We start from the raw sequence: 16,373 nt of genomic DNA, 5'->3' as shown, positions 1-16,373 counted from the left end.
CTTCCTAAAAGTATGGCTGTACTCTATATTAAGAATGGCAATGTCATATTCATCAGGTCATTTTAGGTATTCAGTAGTATTGGCTCACAAAATATAAAAATCACCTTTCTATTTTGATATACTTTTTCGTAATTCTTATTTTCTGTCATGGACATCAGCTAAACTTATTGTGCTCATAGCACAATTCACTAATGTACAAAGATGCTGAAGCTAGTCTTTCACAGAAAAACCCTCTATCTCCGCTGAATGACACTTGTGAGATTTTTACTTGCCTGTTTTAGGTCTTGTTTATTTTGATGTAATACCAAACAACATATAAAGTTTGTCTAATTTATTTTCACTATTATTTAAAATAAAAACAAAATTATTTTGTATTTTGTAGTCCTGTGTAGCAGCAGGAATTTTCAATCGGTGATCCATAAAGACGGTGTTTCTTCCAGGCCTGTAATGTTTAACTTTCAGACCTGTAGTCTTTCAAACTGCATGGATAAAGCCTTTCACTGGATGACAACTTCAGGCAGTCGATAAAACAACATGTAGTAGTGGAGACTATCTTGAATTTTAAAACTAACCAACTTTATTTTTACTGAAGGACTGTTTAGGTATTCATAATATTGTGAAGCCTGTGTCTTCAATCCACCACGGAGTACATTTTCTTCTTCATCCAAAAGTTTTATATGAAATCTGTACGTTTGGCCTTCAGGAAGATAAGAATGAGGTACTGTGTTTAGTAGCTATATTTGTAAGTTGATGTGCATGCAAAGTAGGTGTTGATATTCTCCAGGGTGGTCTGAGGCTTACCTGAAGTTTTGACTACATATGGTTTCTTGTATATAGAAAAGCTACGCAAACAGTGAAGTTGTATTAAGTGGAACGATATTTTGTCTCTGAATTCATCATAAAAAAAAAATAATGTTCTATGCATAGGATGCTTTTAGATGTAATAAAGACCAATGAAAAATGAAATAAGCTATGTTTTTTTAATCTTTTCCTGTAATATATTCAGCCCTAATAAAATGTGCGTGTGATGAAATAGTATGTAGGATGCTTTATATTTACAGAAAATTTGAAGTCTCAAGTCTTTGTAAAAGTGGAATGACCTCTGAAATGTATGCATCGGTTGAGGAGCAAAAAGACATTTTAAATCTGCAATGTCTTTGTTATAACAATGTATTTCATCACTACAAACACATCTGTGTTTAAATTTAATTACCTGACTATTATAGAAGCCTCTTATAGTATTATAGCATAGGACCAAATTTCCATTGGGTTCATTTATATGCGTGAATATATGCTGAACATATATCCACTATTTCCTAGCTTACATAAAAAGCTAAGTAGGGAGTTCTGAGAGGGGGGTAAAAATTAGTTAGGTTATTTGTAACTTCCTTATAGCTGATCTATAAGGTCCCTATGGTCAGAGGGGAAAGAACATTGACTAACAAATTTTTATTTATTTTTTTTTCAGCTTGAGTCCTGAAATGAGATTTTTTAGATGTTAGCATTTTAAAAGGAGAAGTAAAATATCTTTGATAACATGCTATGTATTTGTACTTTGTATGTAATTTATCTTTTCCAAGGAAAGCATTTATTTTGTTTGACTACTCTCTTGGATGCCTTATTAAAAAGACTGCCAGTTTTCTCTTTTAGTGATTGGTCAAGTATAACAAATAGACTTCAACTGATACTGAATTTAAAAAGATTGTTGAGACAGAGAATGCGTGTTTACAAAATTATCTCGTTTTCTTCTCTTTACCTTATAATGCATCCTTATTATTCTTTTAACAAAATGTATAATGAAGTTCATATCCAAGCGTGGGGTTTTTTTTATTATTTATTTATTGGATGTATATCTGCTACTTAAATTTTCATAAAGCATCAGTTTAATCTTTCAGGCATGTGAAGAAGAAATTGAGAAGAACTTTGTATTAGAAGGTTGGGCTTAAGATTTGCCATGTGATTTTTACAAACCCAGTCCTTTAAATATAGGCTAGAGTGATATTATTGAAAGCCTGGGGTGAAAGGATTTTTAGCTCTGGTATGAAATGTAGGCTTTCAGCTGCTAAAGGCAGGTTTTTTACACTATATAAGGAAGAGTGAATTCTGAGAAGCTGGGGTTTTTTCCCTCTGTTGCCATTGTAGTAATAATATTAGCTTGTAAATACTTTAATATTGCATATAGTATACATTATATACTGTATACAGGCTACATTAATACAGTGTAAGTGCTATATCATATACCTTTTTTCATTTTTGATAAAGAGCTTCAGATGAATTCATGTAGAATTTGAAATATTTGGTAATCTTCTTAGTTTGACTGTTTTCCTCCAGAAAGTGAAATGGCCATGTAACAGGCTTTAATTCTCTTCTCTTCCTGTATCTTCAGAAGCATATCATAAAGACTGGGAATGAAATGCCCCAGAAATGTAGGGTCAGAAAAGAAAAGAAACAGCAATTTTTTTACCTGCAGGATAGAGGGACCAATAGGTGTGTAAGTTAAACTAATGTTTTATTTTATTTCAGAAAAGACAGACCAGAGTTCTAAGGGGGAAAAAGATTGGGTGCTATTTAGGCAGAACTATTTGTTTGTTTTCTCTTAGAGGCTTTTCTAACAACTTAATGTTTAGTGTGACTGACAATTTAGAAGCATCATTCTGCAGTGACAATATTTTGTCTGTAGATCCTCTTTGAGATGTTCTTATATAACATTTCCAATTACAGCATTAACAAACTGACCTAGACAGATTGGTGGTTGCATTAGTTTTTTTTTTTCATCTTATTGAGCAGGTGAACTCTACAGCAAAGGCCATTCTGATGCATCTATTGCAGGGGCGATTAGTAATGGCAGTATTGACTTGGAACAAGTTTATTGAGGCCCTCTGTCCCATCATTCCTGTTTTACAGGTACTTCTAAGTGCTTTAATCTGAATTTGATGTATGAAACAATGTAAACAGGAACACTGTCGTGTTAAACAACAAACAAAATATTCATCTAAGTAGCAGATGGAAAATAGATTAACAGTAATATACCTACAGACTTGTTTTGTCAGATGTCAAATAGAGAAATGTTTTATAGTGGTCCTAATGCCAGTCAAAATTACTACTTTGAATTTGTAGACAAATTTTAGCCTGGTATTATTAGAATGTGAAACTTTGAAATGTTGTACTAGAAATCAGCGAGTATTGACTGGGACTTAAATTGTTTGAAGATATGAGTGGATAATCCAAGTACAGATTAAAACATTGCATGCTTTTTAAAATTAGTTAATAATTATTAGTATGTCCCCCATATCTTAAATTTGAGAATTGTAACTCCTCTGTGATAGTTATATAGTTTTCTGATCAAGTATGGGCTCAATAAATAGCAATAGGTGTAAGCTGTATTTTCTGTATATTTTGATGTTTGTTTTCTGATTTGTTTGTTTCCAATACTATTGGAAGTATCAACAGTCAGTATTATCCTTAGACCTTAGTCTTTGTATCTGTAACAATGTGCAAATTTTCTTTTCGTTATCTTTACTCTTCGCTTGATCTAATGGGAACTTTTGCCTTTCTCAGTCTGATTTTCAGCGTAATTGCTCCATCCAAGTTCTTTATTGTTTTTTCTCTAGTACTAGAATTTTCCCTTCTATGATCTGCCTATAGTCTTCCAGGTTAGATATTTTGCTGCACCTGTTGTCTGTTTTTGCTCATGTCTGTTTTTTTGCCTTATTTCTGTCTTCTATTTAATTTAGCTAATACATCCAAGTATACTCTTTGTCTTTTTTTTTCTCAAAAAATACCATTCTTGATAATTATACCTACTTATTCCTATCACTGCTATATATTCATTCGTTGTCTGCACCTCAGTATTACCATAAATTGAAAAAAATGCTTATGTAACTTAAGCCCTTACATAAATGCACAAAAATCATGGTCAAAATGGGGACAAATTGCAAATAAGATGGGCCATGAAATACAAGGCTCAGACAGAAAATTATGCAGAGGAAATACACTGAGAACTTGAGAGCGGTGGGAGAAAGGTTACTTCAGAGCTTTCTCACGCAGTAATGTCAGCTTTGCTGTGTTACCCACATACGTATCTTCCATTGCTACTCAAGATGAGGTAGGTGAGGGTTTAATATAAGCTGTAGGCTAAACATGTGAGAAAGAACTTACCCTGCTCTCATTTTTGTGGGTAGAATTTTCCTCTATACTGTAGCCTGTAGTGGCTACATACAATAGATACTTGAGGAGAGCATACCGGAGGCCTATATTTACCCATTGCATATAAAATGCCTTGTATTTTGCTCTACTGTTTAAATGTTTGCAGTATCATTACTTGATGTAACTGATTCTCGTTTGTCTTGGTTGTGTGTGAAAATGCTTTGACTAAATATCTGAAAATAGATCAGATTTAATGTTTTGAAGTAATTTTCTTGTGAGGACTGAATTTGAAATGGAAACTGACCTTACAGAGCAGCATCATGTTAACAGATTGAAGGGTAAAGCTTCAGGTCAAAGTACCTCTGGGCCATGTAAAAATCTTTATTTTGATTTGTACACAGGATCATTTATTAATTTTAAAAATTGTTTTTACAGAGGAATATTAATCTGTAGAAACTGAATGTTTTCTTAAAAGCTATTGCTTTTTTTTTTTGGGGGGGGGGACACGACGGGACATGTTGCTCCTTCCCCACTCTTCCCTAGCCCCTAAAAGGGGAATTACCTCATCTAATTTGCGAAGAGAGTAAGTGAATTTTTTTAATTTTGGAAATTTCTGTTACTTGTTTGGTTTAGGGTTATGCTGACACAAAAGATACGCTAGGTAACTGTATCCTCACTTTGAGTGAAACAACCTCTGACAAAGGAGAGGGTATTCTCCCTAGAACTACTAGACTACGGGCCACTCTGCGTCTTCTCTTCTCAAAAAAGCAGTTGTAAGTAATGCCCTGTAACATTTCAGCACATCATCTAATGTTGATGACAAAAATGTCTACTCTAAAAAAACAATTGATTATCATGCAGTGGGTTGATTTGAAAGGTAGATGAATCAATACTCGAGTTGAGTAAGTACTTACCCTCAACTATATTAATTCTGTAAACTAATTAATTTTTAACTATACAGCTAAAGTTTTCCAGTATGAGGATTTATATATTTATTTTAATTGTTTATTCCTACAGGGTTCGTTCTATAGCACTTAAACAATTAACATTCCATCTTTTGAATGAAGAAGGGGCAAACCTGAAACGCCCACATCTGCATGGTAGTGTGCTTTCCAGCATTTCTAACTTATTTATTATAGAAAGAGCTATTGAGCTAAAATTGGATGATAAAACAGAGTCAATATTTAAGGTGAGTTAACTCAGTCTAAATATTGTATCATTGATGAGCTCTTCTACCTGCCCAGTCACTGAAGTTATAACTTTCTGAAGGTTGTAAAATTTCATACAAATTAGCTTGCTTCATAAAAAGAAATCTGTTGATGTATTCTTTCTGTGTAAACTTAAACAGTAGTTTTTATGCTACCATATGCGACAATAAGAAAAGAATTCCTTCCTTCTTTTTCTTTTCTCCTCTCTGCAGATAAGTTAATAGCAAGACTTAACTTGAGTACAGAGAGCACAGGCCTCCTCTGTTTACAACAATTTCATTGTGCATGGGTAGAGTCTGACTTTTCTCACATAGAGCTTTTTTTCCCCCCACAAAATCAATTTTTTACTGGAACAGGAACAAATAATTTTTAATATGAAATTTTCAAAAACATTTTAACAAATTTATGTCTGTGTTTTCTTAATATTGCTGCTTTTGTAAAGTGAAATACAAATCACAAGTATTTGACGTATAGGAAAACTTATATCTCTTTTGTTTTCTTTTTTTATCATCTCCCCTCCATTCTACTTCCTTCTTCACATCAACACTTTCAAATTAACAACAATATGTTAAACAAATGCTAAGATGCTTCCCCTTTGAAAAAAAAAGTATTCTGACCACTCACTGTACACTTGATTTATACTCTTCCACTACATCCTTCAGAAAGTTAGGACCTGAAATTTGTATGGATGTGCAGGATTATTTAAATTTCTCTGGCCCTACTGCCATTAAAAAGTTAGTCCCCTTCACAGACTTAGAAACATATTCTAGCATTTCTGTGTAGTGTTGAGCTTTCTATAGTCCTGCATAAATTAAGCATTATTTGTTAGGAATCTGCTTCTGTTGTCCAGTAGAAACTATTGTGTTATATATATTTTATATATATATTATTAGAGATTTGTTTTAAAAACATTATAACTTAATCCTTTCTTATTATATGCTTGTGGAATCTAATCACATACATTCTAATAAGGAATTTAGCTCTTTTTATTTTCTATTTTCTGTTAGGAAATTTAGCTGATTACTTTGTTTTGTAATAGCATACTGGCTGTAAATCTAATACAGTTTTACTTTTAGGCAGAAACTATTGAAAAGCTGTATGATATTTTGACTTCTGATGCTGTTGACCTAGTTTTACGGAAGTCTGCAGCTGAGCAGCTAGCTATCATTTTAGAAGGTAAAATTCTTCAGAAAATTTGTATTCATGTGTAGATCATTGTGTGAGCTTGCAGTTTTGCTAGGTTTTCTGTATGTTTCTGCTAAGGGTACTTTCTGTAATTTTTGTGGATACTGTTGGACCAGAATTTTAACACTATTGTGGATAATCTACCAATTCAAATAAAAAATTAGTTAGTTGTTGTTGTTGTCCTCAAGCATAAGAAATAGTGGTCTTACTAGTTAAAAAAAACCAGCTCCCTTGTGTAATAGAGGAGTAAGCTGAATTCTGTCATGTATGTAAGAGCTTTTTTTCCTGCTTTTCATTTTTAATGTTTATCAAGTTGTTGATCTGTCTTAGAACTAATGGTGCTTCAAATTTTTTTGTATTGCTAACTCAGATACTCAGTCTTGAGTGAGGGAGGTGATGGTCAATGTAAAATATATATATATATATATATATATATATATTTAGTGGTGGTGTATTTTAATTAGAAAAGTTAATTCTTAGATTACACAGGCTAGCTAAAGGGATTTTATACTTAGTGAGGAATTTCTTCTATCATTCTGACTTTCTTCCTCCATTTTGGGTGAGCCTAAGTAGTAACTACAGTTAAAATGGATTGAAATGTCATTTGTGTGAATGAGAGTTCAGTAAACTCAAGCTAAGCTTCCATGATTATACCCTCTTTCAATATCAAGAGGCAGACTCCCTGTGGCATTTCATCTAATATGTTTGCAAAAAAAGTGTTCCTCTTTTTACTCTCTATAATTGAAGTGACTAATCATAAATGAGCAGCATAGGTGTTTTTTTTTAATAATTGTATTGCTCACATGGGGAGAAATTACGAATTCTGGTAAAGAAGATCTGATTGAATTAAGACACAAGTAAGCAGTCTTGCATAGAGCATTGTTTGGCTCGGTGCAGGGTCATAACTGTAGAGTTTCAAACCTGGATGTTTGTACTGTACCTACTCAAACTCTGATTCAAGTATGTTTTCTTCAAGGAAGTCAAATCCTAATGATAGAACATAAGTTTTTCACCATGGGAAAGTGAGGTCTTAGATAATAGTAAAATTAACATTTTTCTTGTCAGAAAAATGATCCCAAAAATGAGGAAATGTCTACTTTGTCTTGTAAAATAAATTCAGTTATGGCTGCCAAAGTTTTCAGATGTCAAAAGATAATAGGAAACATAGCACAGAATGAAATTGTAAAGGAAAAAATGCAGCTTTATCAGGACAAATTTCATATGAAGCATCACTTGATACTTATTTAAAAAAAAAACAAAACCAACAAACCCAGCCAACCCAAATGACATAGCTTTTTTTGTTGTTGTTGAATATTCTTAAACCAGATGCTCTGAATGATGAGTTTAACAGAAAATACTCATAGCGACTGAGTTTTTGTAGATACCATTTTTAGTTCCATATTGACCTGTTGAAGACTTTTTAAATATTACAAGTGAAATCCTCATTTGACTCAAATTGAGTTGCAAAGGGGATCATTGTAATTGTAGAACATAAAGTTCTTATGTGAAGTTATGTAACATACTTAAGAGTCTACTGTTCAAGAGGCTACTACAGTCAGATAACAAGACTTTGATGAGGCCTGCCTTGGTAGAGCTTGAGCTGTAGTTCTGTTGATTAGCAATTTTGGAAACTTGTTCTCAATAGCAAGAGTTCGTGATCTTGCAGAAAGAAGTTTAATATTAAATTGGTGCAGAACCAGTGATTCTTACTATCTTTTGTTTTTCCTACAGATACCAAAATGCATGGCATTGTGAAAAAGTTAGGTGTGATAGAAAAGATTTTGGCTTACCTTAATGAATCTATACATGTGGATGGCAAGGTAAAACTATTGTTACAAATTCTTCTGCAGGCATTGCACAGCATGACAGTAGTAGAATTTGCCTTCTTCTGCACTTATAACACTAATCTTTTGTGCATTAATTCTGCACAGAACACAAATGTTTAGTAACAATTGTAATTGCAATATGTATTTTGTTTATTATATTTTTGATAGTGCTAAGATTCTCTTAATGAAAGAAGATTGGTTTGCCTGCCTATGCGAATAGTGAGCCAGAGAGCTGTGTTTGGTGTGGTTCAGAAATATACCAGAACTTCCCTGAAGCTTTCTCAGTAGAGACCAAAAAATAATTTTTAATGACCTTAAAAAAAAAAAAAAGTGTTCTATTGTATATCATAGTCTCTAAATTTAAGTCCTGAAGCAAATTATAATTAAAAATGAGGAGGTGTTATTGTAAATGGGAATCTATGTGTCAGATTGAGTTTCAGGTATGAGTAATTTTCTGACCAATAGAAGATCATCTCACCAGGGAGAGTCTCAGGAGATGAGATCACATTTAGAGTTGAGTGTATATTTTTTTGTAGATGACCAAGCTTTCCATTTTTGTAATATGTCTCACCTGATGCTTGAATTTTTCTGAAATTCATTATTTGAAAACATTTTTTGCAAACTTATTTAGTCTATAAGTTTCTCAGCATCACTTCACTGGGTAAACTTTTTGCATATTTTTTAGTTTGCTTGCATAGTATTGTTACAGCAGTCCAACGGTCCAAACCTTGAGTTATTTTAAGAAACCATAAGAATTTTTATATAATAATTACTTCCTTCCCAAAAATGTACAAGAGAAAAGAACTTCTTGATACTTAGTGGAATTCCTCTTATTTGTCATATTAATGAAAATTACATTCTTCTTTGGTAATGGTAATGTTTTTTTCCAGTATCCATACTACCTTTGGTAATGGTAATGGTTTTTTATCAGTATCTAATATTATTTTATCCCTGTAGCATTAAGGGATGTCTAGTCCAGTTTATGATACCTTGAATATGAGTACTTTTGTAAACCACTGAAACCCAGTTGGAGAAACTGAAATATTGGGTTCTTCAGGTTTTTTTACTGTGTTTTTTCATGTCTTTTTTTATTATCTTACCTTTTTTAGAGATACAGAGTAATGCAACTATTGTTTTGTTTCATTTTGGATAGTGAGTAGATCTTAGCATAATTATTTAGTAATACAGAAATACAAGCATGGGAAATATATTGCCTTAAGCAGATCCTTCCTAGCCAGGTAAGAGTCTAGGATAAACTTTAAATAATGTTTTAGCCCTTTATAAGCTTTAATTTAATCCAGGAAGGGCAAAGGCAACAACTCTCCTGGGGCTGTGACACCTTTCTTTTGCATATATGGCTTGTGGAACACAGGATCTTTATTTATACTAAACAGGATGTTCAAACTTTGCTTGATGAAAGTTGCAGAGTATTTTAGAGGAGAAATCTAAAATTACACATGTTGAACAATGAACGGTTTAGATCAAGTCAGCAGGAGAGCGTAAACCAACAGCTGTATATGAAATTCCACTTCAAGTGCTAGCATTCAGAAATCTGTTTGTCAGCTCTGTGTTGATAGAAGTTTTGGATCCCAAATACTCTGGTTTGTAAAAAAAACTGTAAAATGTCTCCTCTGCAAAATGACTAAGCAGTCTTACTCCTGTCTCTTGAACACAACCAGTAGGGGTCACATCCTTAGCTTCCTCAAGCTCTGACAGTTCAAACTGCTTCTCAAGAAAATGATCTATCCACTGGAATAGAAAATAAAAGAAGTAGGAGCACTGCTTACCTCTTGTTTGATATAGCTTAGTCTAAACACAAAATAGTGCTAGTTTCATTATGTCAAAGAAAGATCACGTAGGTTTGATTAAATAAGTCATAGGATAGTATCCTGAGGGAACCTAGCCCAGATTCTGGTTCTCCCCTCAAACAATTTTTTAAATTTCGTCCTAAAATCAATAGAAAAGGCAAGCAAAAAAAAGCAAACAAAAAACCTTGCATGTACTTAAAAAAGTGGCTATCAAGAAAAGGATAAAGGACATAGCAGATGGAAAAAGCACCATTTAAATACAGCTTTATATGTAGCTGTGCAAAACACTCTTCCCATACTAAATAAGAAGGGCTTTTGTTTATTCAATATTAAACTAAGCTGTATTTGGTGATGTGGTTTACAAAACAAAATTTAAAGGCAGAACCACAGACAAGCAAAGTAATGGTACTGTGAGAGACGTACTGTCTTCTCATTCTTAGGAGCAGTGACTTTTGGTAATATTTTTGGCCATTCGCTGATACAGAAAATGAATGTGATAGAATAAGCTACTTGTATTTAAAAAAAAAAAGAATAAGCTTATATGGTTGTAAATATTTGGGTTTTTTTGGAAATCCTTCAGTTCACATATATGTTTCTTAAAAATACATGTTTTAGTAGCAAACATTATAATTGTGTTATGATGCCAGAAACCAATAAAATGACCATCAATTACTAATAAAATGAAACCAGAAGTGAATAAATATTTTCTAATGAATATGCAGTTAGTTATCATCTGGATGAAATATGCTTGTCTAAGAAAGTTCTAGGTTTCTTTACTATAAATGATGGAATGTATTGCTTCATAGCCTGACAGTTTGTATTAAGCATCTCATAATAGATTATTGTAATTGTTATCTGTATTTAATTTTTTTCTCTGTTCCTGCAGCTTATGGAACCCATAGTGTTACCATGTCTAACACTCTTACACAAACTTGTATATGCTGATCCAGGTGTTCGTCTGTCCCTAGCACAGCAATCATCTTTACTGCTTTTGCTATTCAGAGGTAAAGATTCTATTTTGACGTTAATAGGTATGTGGAAAGAAAATGTGTGAAATATGATGTTTAACCAAAAGCTTTCTTAAGAACCTTGGATCACTTCAGAGTCTCTAATATTTAAAAGATTGTGTGCTAGTGTTACCCATGTTATGGCATCTGTTGAAGATGTTGGCAAAATGACTGTGGAAATCAGTTAGTTTTAACCACTGTCCTTCTGTGTATTATTAAATGTCAGTGTTTTCTAACACATTTTTAAATATCTTTATTTTATTCAGTTTCCCTGATATTCCAAAATGATCGTGCTGTTTTAACTGAAACTACAGTATTGCTTTGTCTTCTGTTGTTTGATGAAGTAGCAAGAACAGAAACGTGGTATGAAAAAAAGTTATTTAATGGCATATTCTCTAGTCAAAATTTAAGGTTTTAATGAGAATAAGTTTTTATATATATCCAAACAAATTATACCTCAAACTTTTACATATCCAAAATTGCATGTTTGTAGGCCAAACAAATTGTTTCAATATTTGGGTTGCATGCTGTATAGGTCTACTTGGCATATTTTTGCAGTATAAATACTTTGTACCTCAATGTTAATTTTAAGTTTACTCTAATTTTCAAAAAAACCTGGTTGGTCTGTAATCCATCTTTTCCATAAATGGAAACTACACAAATCAAACAGCTATCTGTAGGCATGGGGTTTTTTTTTAACTTAATTAGAATTCTTCTATTTCCTTTGGCTTTTAAGTGTAGCATTTGTCATTAAAACAATAGACCTCAGCTTATGATATTTTATTATTTGAAATTTGCATATACTTCAGAAAAAAAATATGCTTTTAGTATTTGCACACATGAAATATACTGAAAAGAATTATAATGCATATTTTTTTCTCTAAGAGAAAAAGAAACAAGCATGTGCTTTGGTATGTTATCTTTAATTTCATTCTTACGTGCAGTACATCCGCAACAAGTATTCTGTATGTGTGTGATCTAAGAATTATCTTAATATTGCATAATCATGAAGAAACATTGTTTATTAACACATTATTCATCAATGGGTTACTAAGGAGCTAGCTGGATGAAAAAATACAGCTATATCTGAATAATAAAGAAATAGTAAGTGTAGCATTAGTAGAAAATGGAAGCTCAAAATAGGGAAAAATAACTATAACTTAATCTCTTGCAGGGCTGATGGCATAACCAGTACTGATACTGGCCTACCTGCCTTCAGTTTACCTGTTGCTGTTGTTAGAAGGTATGTGTGAGTGTTCTTCCTGAAGTGTGGAGGTGGCATTTGATGTTAATCCAAAGTTGTCTGCATTTTTAAACATGAATTTTTTTTCTGCAAGTCTTTGTTCTCTGAAAAAGAGTTTCAAAAACTTTATTTGCAAATTTAAAAGCTTGCTCTAATAGAGCATTTAATTTATAAAAAAAAAAACCTAATCAAAACCAACAACAACCACTTTTTTTTTTTTTTTTATTTGTTTATTTAGATATCATCTCCCAGTCAGGATCACTGCTCATCATGTAGTTAGCCCTAATACTGTTGTGGTGCCATTGTCTTCTGAGTGTTTGACTATGAAACCTGTGTCAGATATGCTTAAGATGGCTTGGAATCTGTCATGGTACCATGGGATTGAAAACCTATTGCAACTGATAAATTACGAGAAGGAAGCAGAAATGTAAGCCATTTTATCTTGATTTTAAATCCCAATATATTTCAATTAAATTAGTGTTCCATCAAGTTTAAATAGGTTTTCAGCTTTAAACAGCAGTTCCGGTTGTTACTGGTTTGAGAATGCTGTCTTTTTAAATGTAAAGGATCACATCCCAAGAGGCTGTAGATATGTTGTCACAGCTAATGTTTTGCGTAAATTGCATTTATACATGAAGTTTAGAGTTTGATCAACTTTTATTGATGCTCAGACTCATTTCAAACAATTTTAAATGGGCTCTGTGGCTGTTTTTCTTTGTAGTCATTATGGTTTTTTAGGGATTTGCCTTTTTTTCCCCTTCATAGTTGCATGACTTTTTCTCTCCTCTTTCTTTCCTTGGGGATTTAAGTTTCAAATAATTACTCTTTTTAATGGTAATACTAAGAATTGCAGTAGATAGTGGGGAAAATTCCCTTTACATCCTTTGGTTAGCTCTTGATTAAGCATCATTTCTCTCTTTGAGACTATTGTGTATACAGAACTCAACGTCTTAGAAGATTCTTGATTTAATAGGACTGAAATGCTCATATCTCTATCTCTGTCCGTCTTGACAATTTTTCAGTTTTTGCTTGTGTCCTTTAAGGGGTCTTACAAGTTTTGTCAGTAAATGGTGTGGTTCTGAGCCATAGGAAACTTTGCAGTTGTTGATTTGATAAATCGTTTTCATTTTAAGTTCTCTCAGGCAAAAACAAAGCAATCTCTTAAAAAGAAAATAGGAAAATAGTATAGTCCAAGTGGTCAACATTTACAATAGCGTGGAGGAAAAGTTCATTACAAACAATGTGAAAAGAACCTTTCAAGTAACTTTTGGAGGGGTGCCATTTTTCCAAAGAACCCAAACAGCTCAGGATTTAAATGTGGTAGGATTCTTTGTTATTGTTGGGTTTAGGTTTTTTGGAGGGAGGGGAAGGAGGAGAAAGGATTGGTTAACAAAAGTAAATTTTTAAGGCAATTTATGTTTTGTCTTCTCATTTGAACTGGGAAATGAAGGAGTCAACACTCACTGAAATAGTTTGTAAAGATACTGGCTGTTAATGATTTTTCTCTTATGCCTTTTCAGATTTTTAGACTCGCTAAAACTATCGTCAGAAGACATTCTTATACTCAAAATAACCCACACAAACTATGGACTGCAGGATTGTCTTAATTCAATGATTCAGGCAGTATCCCACAGGGATGTTAGGGCTGCTCTCACTAGGCTTAGTTTTTACATTCTGAATGACAGACTTGCATTAAAATGCAGTTCTGCGTCTTGTGGAACCACTTTGAAGAGCTTTGTCTGGCAAAAAGCAATAAACAGGTAAGCATATTGACTACAGAAATCCATTAAAGATTATGATCCTTAAACTGTAAATTTCCTAGTTTTCATATTTTCAAATTTATAGAACTGATTGTGCACCTCTGATTCTGAGAGAGAGAGGTGTATATATATGTGTGTATATATATGTTGTTCCCTCTATCTGCTGGAGGGACAACACAGCCAGGGCATAAGCAATCCAGGAGGTTCCAGGAAAGCATCAGTGACAACTTCCTGATCCAGGTGACAGAGGAGCCAACGAGGAGAGGTGCTCTGCTGGACCTTATGCTCACAAACAAGCAAGGGCTCATTAGGGATGTGAAGGTCTTAGGCAGCTTTGGCTGTAGTGACCACGAGGTAGTAGAGTTCAGGATCCTGAGAAGAGGGATGAGGGCAAAAATTAAGATCACGGCACTGGATTTCAGGAGAGCAGGCTTTGGCCTCTTCAAAGATCTCATTGTTAGTGTCTGATAGGATCAGGCCCTGGAGGGAAGAGAGACCCAAGAAAGCTGGTTAATATTCAGTGATCCCTACCTTCAAGCTCAGGAGTGGTCCATGCCATTGAGCAGAAAGTCAGGCAAAAATGCCAGGAGGCCTGTATGGATGAACAAGGAGGTCCTGGCAAAACTCAAAGATAAAATGGAAGTCTACAGAGGGTAGGAAGTGGGGACAGGTAACTTGGGAGAAATATAGAGACATTGTCTGACCATGCAGACGCACGTTAGGAAAGCCGAAAGCCCACCTGGAATTGAATTTGGTGAGGGACGTCAGAGGCAACAAGAAGAGCTCCTGTAAGTACATAGGTGACAAAAGGAAGGCTAGAGAAAAAGTGAGCTTGCTGCTGAATGGGGCAGGGGTCCCAGTGACACAGAACATGGAAAAGGCTGAGGTCCTGAATGCCTTCTTTGCTTCAGTCTTTACTAGCAAGACCAGCCTTCAGGAATCCCATGCCCCAGAGACCAGGAGGAAAGTCTGGAGCAAGAAAGACCTATCATTGGTGGAAGAGGATCAGTTTAGGGAATACGTAAGCCAACTGGACATACATAAATCCATGGGCCCTGATGGGATGCACCCATGAGTGTATCCTGGCTTATGTAATTTCATGTCCACTTTGATCAGTCAAGGTGATTGGGAGAGGTGCCTGAGAATAGGAGGAAAGAAAAGGTTGCTCCTATCTTCAAGAAGGGCAGGAAGGAGGACCCAGGGAACTACAGGCCAGTCAGCCTCATCTCGATCCCTGGGAACGTGGTTGAGCAGCCAGTCCTGGAAACCATTTCCATGCACATGAATGACAAGAAGGTCGTCAGGAGTAGTCAGCATGGATCCACCAAGGGCAAGTCATGCTTGACCAACCTGCTGATACCCTTGAAGTGAAAATGAAGTGACTGGCTTGGTAGATGAGGGTAGAGCAGTGAATATTGTCCGCCTTGACTTCAGGAAGGCTTTTTGACACTGCCTCACATAAGATCCAGGTATAAGCTGATGAGGTATGGGCTGGATGAGCAGACAGCAAGATGGATGGTAAACTGGCTGAACGGCTGGGCCCAGAGGGTGGTGATCAGTGGTATGAAGCCCAGTTGGAAGGCAGTAACTAGCAGTGTGCCCCAGGGATCAATATTGGGTCCAATCCTGTTCAACATCTTCATTAATGATTGAGATGATGGTGCAGAATGTACCCTCAGTGATTTTGCTTATGTTACAAAACTGGGAGGAGCGGCTGATACACCAGAGGGTCATGCTGCTATCCAGCGGGACCTCAACAGGCTGAAGAAGTGGGCTGACGGGGACCTCATGAAGTTCAACAAGGGGAATTGCTAAGTCCTGCACCTGGAGAAGAACAGCCCCATGCACCATTATATGCTGGGGTTCACCAAGCTGGAAAGCAGTTTTGCAGAAAAGAACCTGGGGGTCCTGGTGAACACCAAGCTGAACATCAGCCAGCAATATGCCTTTGCAGCAAAGAAGGCTAATGATCTCCTGGACTGCATTAGGAGGACTGTTGCCATCAGGTCGAGGCAGGTGATCTTTTGCCTCCTCTCAGTACTGGTGAGGCCACACCTGGAGTGCTGTGTCCAGTTCTGGACTCCCCACTATGAGAGACATGAACATACCGGAGAGAGTCCAATGAAGCACCACAAAGATGATGAAAGACTGGTTAGTCTGGATAAGAGAAGGCTCAAGGGGGGGATCTTA

The 16,373-nt window shown here is 34.9% G+C and overlaps 1 protein-coding gene across 1 annotated transcript in view; it reads left to right on the top strand.

The window, feature by feature from the left end:
* The window catches only part of RTTN (rotatin), an 89,232-nt gene that overhangs the window by 25,315 nt on the left and 47,544 nt on the right, over positions 1 to 16,373 (top strand). Inside the window, exons 15-25 of the mRNA XM_082335612.1 lie at positions 593 to 718; positions 2,788 to 2,904; positions 4,780 to 4,919; positions 5,164 to 5,335; positions 6,431 to 6,530; positions 8,271 to 8,359; positions 11,060 to 11,177; positions 11,447 to 11,543; positions 12,355 to 12,423; positions 12,662 to 12,850; positions 13,944 to 14,183. Coding sequence (XP_082191738.1) covers positions 593 to 718; positions 2,788 to 2,904; positions 4,780 to 4,919; positions 5,164 to 5,335; positions 6,431 to 6,530; positions 8,271 to 8,359; positions 11,060 to 11,177; positions 11,447 to 11,543; positions 12,355 to 12,423; positions 12,662 to 12,850; positions 13,944 to 14,183 — 1,457 coding nt within the window. The remainder of the gene's footprint in view (positions 1 to 592; positions 719 to 2,787; positions 2,905 to 4,779; positions 4,920 to 5,163; positions 5,336 to 6,430; positions 6,531 to 8,270; positions 8,360 to 11,059; positions 11,178 to 11,446; positions 11,544 to 12,354; positions 12,424 to 12,661; positions 12,851 to 13,943; positions 14,184 to 16,373) is intronic.

Source organism: Platalea leucorodia, assembly GCF_965183815.1.
Source record: "Platalea leucorodia genome assembly, chromosome: 1".
NCBI classification, from domain to species: Eukaryota; Metazoa; Chordata; class Aves; order Pelecaniformes; family Threskiornithidae; genus Platalea; species Platalea leucorodia.
This window is presented reverse-complemented; position numbering and strand designations above follow the sequence as displayed.